We start from the raw sequence: 8,548 nt of genomic DNA on the forward strand, positions 1-8,548 counted from the left end.
GGCGCGCGGCCGCGCCCCCGGCCCCTGCCACTGGTCTGCCCTCGGCATCCCAGACCTCGGTGGCCTCTGTGTCCCCACTCACGGCCATGGCTGTCACCCGCTCTCAGCAGGCTCCTTCGACACCCTCCACTCCCACCCACCTTTCTCCCCCATCAGCCGGCTCTTCAGGTCCCTCCTGGCCCCAGAAGGAGATATGGTTCGGTGGTTATAGCCCAACACGGGTCTGAGTTCGAGTCCCTGCTCTGCACCAGGTCAGTAATTAGGCCTGCCAGCCGATCTCCCCAGACCTACGTTTCTTTCCTGGTTTTCTTTTCTTTTCTTTTTTTTTTAGTTTAGTTTATTTTGTTGTTGTTTGAGTTTTGGGGATAGAGTACATGCGCTCGCCAGAGAGAGAGAAGGAAAGTGAGAGATCACCCGGGGGAGGGGGCGATGGCCACGCGCACTTCCTTCTCTGCCACTCCCTCAGGATTTGGGCGCACATACATGTGCCGGCCTGTGTTTTAAGCCACCGGGTCCAGGATTCAAACCACACTGTCAGTCATGCAGATGCAGCCACCCGCCGACCCATCAGACCCTCGCTTCTCTCTGTCAGAGGAGGGCGACCAGAGAAGGCTTGCACCTGCCTGGTCTCCAGCCCACAGCACATACTCATTGAGCGGCAGCGGCCACGTCCCCAGCATCGTTCCTGGGGACCAGAGCGGCGCCTCAGGGCAGGACCTGTCCTGTTTCTCTCCCCTCGACCCCAGCTCACAGCAGGCAGCCCTGAGATCCGGGCTCAGGGACCCTAGCAGCACATCCTCACCAGGCGCTCTGCAGGGCCACGACGGGTGGGTGCTGTGGGCAGTGCGGTGGCCTGTGGTCCAGACCTGCAGAAAACTCGTGGAGGCTGAGCCGCTAGGGAACGAAGTGGCAGGGTCAGGGTTCCGGGAGGAGGGGATAGCAGGGGCCTTCCCTGGGGGAGAGGCATTAAGCCAACTCCCCCAAAGATGGGCACCATTCAGCAGGTGAAAGGGGCCAGTCCAGGGACGGCGGGGCAGGCCTGCAGAGACCCACAGAGCGCCAGGCCACACTGCTCCAGACAGAGCCAGGATCACGTCCCAGCACTGCCCTTCCGTCTGGGTGAGTCTTCCCCACTCAGTGCAGCTTGTGAAGAGCCACAGAACACCCAGCCTCCTTTCCCCTGCAGGGGAGCTGGGACTGCCCTTTGAAACGCCATGCCTGGGGAACCAGCAGTTAGCATAATGGCTATGTCGCTGGACTCCCACGTAGTCCACCGCGGTTCGCGTCCCGGACCTGGTGGCTTAAAACTCACACCGGGCATGTGTGCGTGCGTGCCCAAGATCCAGAGGAGAAGAGATTGCGGGATGACCATCCCCCCTGGGGGGTGATTTCTCGCTTTCTGTCTATGTCTCTGTCTGTCTGGCGAGCGCACGCACCCTATAGCGGGAAGAAAAAAAAAAAAGAACGCCATGCCTGGACCAGGGTCACAGGACACTCATTCTGCACAAAGTCGCCAAGCCCCTCCCTCCGCCTACCATGGCCTGGACCTCGGGCCATACTGGCCCGGGCCTTGGGGGCCACAGCCTAGAGAGGAGGAGTGAGGGTGGCCTTCCGTGGGGCAGTGAAGGTTTGCGAGTGCTGGGTGATGGCAGTGGGCAACAGAAAATGACCCCCAGGCTGTCCTGGATGTGGCGAGGGACGTCTTCTCGGGGCCAACGCCGGCTCTGGAACAGGCTGGAGCTGGGCGTTAGGAGTGGGGCTTGGTTTTAGGGAAGGAAGAGGACAATCTGAGCGGTTGCTCCCCAGACCAGAGACTAGTCCTTCTGCAGCCCTGCCAGGAGTGTGGGCACGTCCTTGGGGCAGGGCCCTGGGGCCTGGGAGGGACATGCTAAGCTGGTAATGTGCAGGGGGCTGGCTGAAAGAGGGGACTGGGCAGGGGTTGATGGCCAGCCTTGGGGTCAAGGTGGGGAGACCAGCCGTCCATTCCCAGGCCCATGAACACCCATTAGGCCCAGCCCTGGGTCGGGGTCTGGGGCCTGGGGCCTGGAGGGTCTCCACAGGGACAGAGAAGGAGACCCATTGCCTCTGCCCCGCCCCCTCTGCCAACCGCTGCCCACGTGCAGATCCGTGCCAGCTGTCCAGGTGGGTCAGCTGATCCCGGCTCCCAGCACTCAGCACCTGGACTGCCTGGAAACTTCCGGGCGTCATCCACACTGTGGCGTCCCCAGAGCCAAGCCGGGTGCCTGGTGCCAGCACACAATGCACAGCTGTCTAAGGGCACCATTGCGACCCAGGTGACCTGCGGTCCGTCTAGGCAGTCTCCAGGCAGAGACAGGATGGAGTCCCGGCACTGCTGTGCTCGAGCACTGTCATCACGTCCCATGTGATCGTGTATGGGTAATTACAGGGTGTCGGTAGAGTTACCCGACGAGGCACGGAGCAAGCAGGGCAGGCACTTGAGAAATGCTGGTGACCCCAGGGACAGCCAAGCACGTCCACTCCCAGGGACTCACGTGCCCAGCTGTGGAGTAGACCGCTAGCTCTCCACCGCCATCTCGTCCACAGCCAGTGCCCCAGCGTCGCCGGCACCTCCCCTCTTCTCTCCCGCCCACCTCCCTACAGAGCCCTGCCCTCCGTCCCCATCCCTGCCTGGCTGTCTTGGCTTTTGGTTTGCCCCTGCCCCAGCCTCAGGGACCCCTGCTCCCTGCCCCGCGTCTCCATCCCTGCCTGGCTGTCTTGGCTTTTGGTTTCTGTCTGCCCCATCTCACTCCCGCAGCCTGCCAGGAATTCTGTCCCGAGGCACCGACACGCCAAGGCTCCCCTCTATTCCCTTTACGGCGGCGCGATGGGAAGGGGCGAGCGAGGGAGAGAAATCAAAGCCCACATATTGGTTCCAGATGCGGCTCGCTCAGCCCTCTCCAGCAATTTAATTAAATTCCCCCAGACAGCCAGGAGGGCTTCTTAATGATCACATTTCCCCGCTCCCTCCTCGAACAGCCCTGGTCTGCCCCACTGTCTCCCTGACGGATAGCCGACCGGACTCTTCCTGCCGTCTTTGCCAAGCAGGGCCAGTGTGTGGGAGGGGGGGCTTCCCGGGGAGCACAAAGGACCCAGCCCCCCGCCTCTGCCCTCCCTTCTCCCCTAAGGGGCCGAGCCCTCCCGAACTGGCCCCTGGCAGAGGCTGACTGGGGGTCAGGGTCCCCAGCAGTCCCCTCCCTGAGCCCTGTCCCTGGGGCTGGCCTGCCTGAATGGGTGCCAGGGGGCTGAGACGGAGGGCCTCTCTGGACTCAAGAATTCTGGGCCCACTTACCAGCCAAAAGGGTGGCAGGCTCAGGCCTCCTGGGTGGCTTTTTAGTTTGCTATAGGGTGCATGTGTTTGCCAGAGAGGCAGAGAGAGAGAAAGTGGGAAAGCACCCCCCAGGGGGTGGCCACGTCGAATCCCTTTCCCTCCACTCTCCTGTCAGAATGTTGGGCATGCACACACACACACGCCTGGCGTTTTTCTCAAGCCCCCGTATCTGGGACTCGAACGTGTGCTCAGTCATATGGGATCCAGCCCCCTTAACCTCCATGCCCCCTGCTGGCCCTGCCCTCACCCCGTTTAGCTGACCAAGGCTCAGAGAAGGGAAGGCCTGGGCCAAGATCACACAACCTGCCTGCCAGGAGGTGGGGGGGCAGGCTGGCCAAGATGCAGCAGGGGGTCTCCCTGAGATGGGTGGGAGCAGGACCCCTGACTTCCGGAGCAGAAGGAACCCAGGGGAATGAGGCCCACCCCTTTCCTGGCAGTGAGGCTGGGAGGGGGTCCTTTGTCTCAGGGCGGGGGGGCCTGAGGGGCTCCCAGCAGGTTTGCACGCTGCTCTCCTGGGTTTTGGGGGCTCTGAAGACCCTCCTCTCCTGAGAGAGGCCAGTGGCCAGGCAGGGCCACTGGTGGGGGCACACGGGGATGGCAGAGAGAACAGGGCCCCGCAGGACCCTGCCCAGGCTCTGGTGCCCTCTGGGGGCTTTCACACAGCCAGGTCCAGCCCGTAACGGGGCCTCACAGGCCGCACGCTACCAGCATTCAGAACCCCCCCCAGTGTGTGGGGAGGGGGCTGGGTGCTGGAGGCCACCTGGAACAGTGGGCTCTGGACAGCAGGTGGGCAGTCGAGGGAGAAGCAGGGCACCACTGTGGGCAGAGGGCCTGAAATTTTCCCGCGAGGTTGGGGTCCCACAGGGCACCATGGTGCTTCTTCAGAGAGCAAGCAGAATAAGGGAGGGGACAGGAATGTCCTTTGCTGGCCCGACCAAGGTCCCATCACAAGCTCTAGCTCCTAGAACCTCAGTTTCTCCCATGAGCCAATGGGGCTCCCAAAAGGACCCTGCCCCTTCCGCATGAGGACAGTGGTCAAGCAGGGTCAAGTAGGCTGGGCCTTCTGGTCATAGGCATTGGCGGTCAGGGCGTGGGAGGAGGAGAGGAAGGCGGGCGGCGGGCAGAGGAGCGTGTGCATGCGTGTGAGTGCATGTATGCACGTGTGCGTGTGCATGTGCGTGTGTGAGAGAGAGATGCAAGTGCAGGGGCCGGGCAGCGGTCAGCCTCCTGCGGTGGGCTCCTGCCAGCCGGCTAGACATGGCTGGCTACCTCGGTCTCATGCACTGTGACAGGAACCCTGGTCCTTGTTTCCTGGGTGTCATGTGAGTCAGTGTGATGGTGTGTGTGAACATCTGCTGGAGCACGTGGGATGCAGGGTGCACTCGAGCAAAGGCCGCCGTCCAGCGTTCAGCCAGGCAGGCCTGACACACGGGGAGGGCCCCCCGCCAGGCAGTACACTGCGGGGAGGAGTTGGCAGAGGGAGACTCTGCAGACAGACGAGCCTGCCCTGGCGTTCACAGCCCACGCGCAGGGGAGGTGCCAGGTCCTGAGTCTGCCTTGTCTCAGGTAAGACCCGCTCAGAGAGGTAGGAAATAGAAATGGTGTAGGTTCTCCAGGCCCAGCACCTGGTCAGCCTCCGGTGATGCCTTGGCATGGGGCCTTCAGAAACGATCCCTGCCGTGAGCACATGAGGGCATGTGGGTGTGGACACATAGACGCACACACTCTTCTTCCCGTGAGAGATCGGGCAGCACCCACAGTCTACACTCTGCCTTGAGAGTTGCTCCCCCAGTAAGTCCTGTGTGTTGCTGTCGTCCTTGGTCACCAGGTGAGGCTGAACACGCATTCCCTGTCTTCCCTCCCTGTGACTCACCCACACACCTCCCTCGCCCATGTTTCTGTTGTTTTTGTGTTCTTGTTGATTTTTAACAGTTCTTTATATATTAAGGTTGCCCCCCTCTGAGTATTGGAGAGTCAGAGTCACTCCTGAGCTCCCTGGGAAGTGGAAAGTGGGCATAGACCCTGCCAGGGGCTGAGCTCAGGTGGTTGTGCCCAGGACCCCTGCCCCGCTGAGAGACCCGTAGCTGGGCTGCAGGAGGGGGCTGAGAAGCCAGGGCAAGGAAGGGAGAGGGGTCACAGCTGACCTCGGGCTCTGAGTGACAGCACTAATGGGAGGCAGATGGAGGAAACCAGTTTCCCCTTGCTGACAGGCGGGAGGTCAAGGGGCACAGAGCTTGCTAAAGGCAGGAGCCCAGGCGACGGGCAGGCAGCAGGCCTGGCTCCACCGGGTGGCGCCCAAGGCTGTGAGAGGGCAGGGGTCAGCCCCTCTCCTGGATGCCCAGACTTTGGGGCCCAGAACCAGAGGAGCTGCAGGGACACTGCAGCCCCAGAGGCCAGATGGATGAGAAGGTTGTATTGACCTAGGGTGGAGTCTGACTTAGCTGTGCAACGTTAGGCAGGCACCCTAGCCTCTCTGAGCCTGTCCCCTTGTTTGTAAAGTGATGTAATAACGTATCACCTTCTTCAGGGGGTTCCCTGAGCTCAGGACGGCAGGCATCTACACAAGGCCCGGTGCCTGGAGCAGGCTCTTTTCCCCTTACCCGCTTTGACTGAGCCCACCAGAGATCCCGAGAAGCTCCTGGAAGGGCCTCAGGTTACTGGTGTGGAAACTGAGGTCCAGAGACCAGAGGGCCATGCCCGGCATCACCCAGTACAGTGGTTTAATTGCATCCTCCAAAGATACATGCTCGAGTCCTGGCCTGAATTGTCACCTTATTGGAAACAGGGTCTTTGCAGATGGAATCAGGTTAAGATGAGGTCACACTGGATTATTGGTGGGTCCTAAATCCAATGACTGGTGTTTGTTAGAAAGGAGAGAGCTGGGACCAGCAGTTAGCATAATGGCTATGTTGCTGGACTCCCACGTAGTCGACCATGGTTCGAGTCCCAGGCTCGGTGGCTTAAACTCACGCCGGGTGCGTGTGCGTGCATGCCCAAGATCCCGAGAGGAGAATGGAAGAGAAGGGATTGCGGCGTGACCATCCCCCCTGGGGGATGATTTCTCGGTTTCTATCTGTCTTTCTCTGTCTGTCTGGCAAGCGCACACGCCCTATAGCAAAAACCTCTTCAAAAAAAGAAAAAAGAAAGAAAGAAAGGAGAGGGCAGGGACCAGCAGATGACATAATGGTTCTGTCTCTGGACACACGCGTAGCTAATCACCATTCGAGTCCCGGATCTGGCAGCTTAAAACTCACACCAGGCACACATGCATGCATGCCCAAAATCCCAAGAGGAGAATGGAGAAGGGATTGCAGCATGGCCATCCCTCCTGGGGGGTGATTTCTCACTTTCTGACTCTCTGTCTCTCCAGCAAGTGCACACACCTATAGCAAAAAAAAAAAAAAAAAAAAGAAAAGAAAAAACGCAGGTAAAAATAAAAAGAGAAAGGAGAGGGAGAGGGCAGGCCAGTGGCATGGTGGTTGAGGTGGCTAGACCCCCACATGGCCTACCAGGTTCCAGGTCCTGGTGGCTTGAAACACAAGCAGGGCACCTACAGGATTGTGTTCAAGATACCAAGGAGGGAGGGATGGAGGAGAGAGGACTGATGCGTGACACGCCTGGAGGGGGTGTGCGTTCTCACTTTCTCTGTCTCTGTACAATGAGCGTACATGTTCTCTGGCAAATGTTTAAAAAGCAAAAAGAAAGAAAGAAAGAAAAAGAAAGGTGGGGGGCATTTGGACAGAGACACAGGGAAGAGAGCCAGTGAAGACTGGAGTGATGCCTCCATGAACCAAGAAGCCCTTGGGGGCGCCAGAGGTTGGAGAGACAGGAAAGGCAGCTGACTTAGACCCTCCGGAGGGGAAGTGGCTGGCCCTGGCGGAGACTTGAACTCCAGAACTGGAAGAAATGAATTTCTGTTGTTTCAAGCCATCAGTCTGCTGTGTTGTTGAGGTTGCCTAGGGCGACAGGGGAGCCAGCTTGTCCCAGCAGCGCTGCCTGGTCACACTAGATGACCTCCCCAGCTCCTACAGGCCTTCTGCCAGAGAAGGGCTGTGAGGCTCCAGGACCGCTGTACAGTCAGGTCAGGAAGTGGGGGGCCTAGAGCCGGGTAGACATTTCCAAGCCCTTGAAGCAGTGGCTGGGGACCCTGATGAATGCCACCAGCAGTGGCAAGCATCCATAAGCTTCTTGTCACCAGGTGGGAATTCGGGTCCTTCGGTTTTACAAGACCAACTGGAAATCTCCTTTTCTGTTGGCAAGATTTCTGGATTTCACTCAAGAATACACTTCTTTCCTGGAGTTGCTTCTGGGAAGCTTCAGCTGGGGCCACCTAAAGGGCCTTAAACCGGCTGCCCACCCCAGCGCCTGGTGGGGGTGTTCCCAGCTGGCCGAATCGCTCTGCACAAGCCCGGCCAGCCGGGTCCCAGCGGGCCGGGGCATGGACGGACTTTCTTTCTCTGCCCACTCCCTGTCAGTGCAGGACAACCGGGCTGTCTTGCAATCCGCCATCATTCCCTTCTTCCCTAGGCGCAGGGCTCCTGCCTTCACAGGTACCAGGAGACTCCCAACCCCGCATGGGGCGCGGGAGGACAAGGCTGAACCGGGAAGCCCTGGAGGGGTAACAGCTCTTCGTAATGGGCTTTCCAGAACCAAGAAGACATCCGGGCCCCAGAGGAGCAAATGCGCGGCCTCAGGGAGGAGGCCTCGACCCTGGAACAGCGGCGCAGGCTTTGGCTGCTTCCTGCCAGCCTCCACTTGCACCCACACTTACTGAGCTCCCGACCCGGGAGGATCCGCGTGTGGACGAGGAAACGAACGCTCGGTCCCCCAAGGCAGAAAGGGAGAGCGCGGGCCGTCGGCCTGCCAGGAGCTCCCGGGGACAGAGAATAAGGACTGTCCCGCTCCCGTGGGAGGGCGCGGAGTGCGGTCCGGTGTGGGCACAGAGGGGCCGCAGCGCCTCCGCTGCGAGCCCCTAGGTGGGAGTGAGGGGCGGGCTGGGGGAGTGGGACAGAGCCCGGCCCGAAGCGCGATGGGCAGTGCTCGGACGGCGCCTTGCGGCCGCAGGCGGGATTGCAGGGCCGGGCAGGGCTGGACCAGGCCGGGGCAGGAAGGGGCGGGCCCGCCTCGGGCTCGGATCTGGCTAGGTTCGGGTCCGCGCCCCCCCACTCGGCGGGGGCCGCCCCCCCCCGGGAACGGGGG

The 8,548-nt window shown here is 60.7% G+C and overlaps 1 protein-coding gene across 1 annotated transcript in view; it reads left to right on the plus strand.

Annotated features, from left to right (window-relative positions):
- ASB6 (ankyrin repeat and SOCS box containing 6) overlaps window positions 1-8,548 on the plus strand; it is a 33,081-nt gene that overhangs the window by 19,478 nt on the left and 5,055 nt on the right. The window contains exon 6 of the mRNA XM_006154114.3: window positions 7,997-8,146. Within this exon, the coding sequence (XP_006154176.1) occupies window positions 7,997-8,146 (150 nt within the window). The remainder of the gene's footprint in view (window positions 1-7,996; window positions 8,147-8,548) is intronic.

This window comes from Tupaia chinensis, unplaced genomic scaffold, assembly GCF_000334495.1.
Source record: "Tupaia chinensis unplaced genomic scaffold, TupChi_1.0 Scaffold000394_1, whole genome shotgun sequence".
Classification (NCBI taxonomy): domain Eukaryota; kingdom Metazoa; phylum Chordata; class Mammalia; order Scandentia; family Tupaiidae; genus Tupaia; species Tupaia belangeri.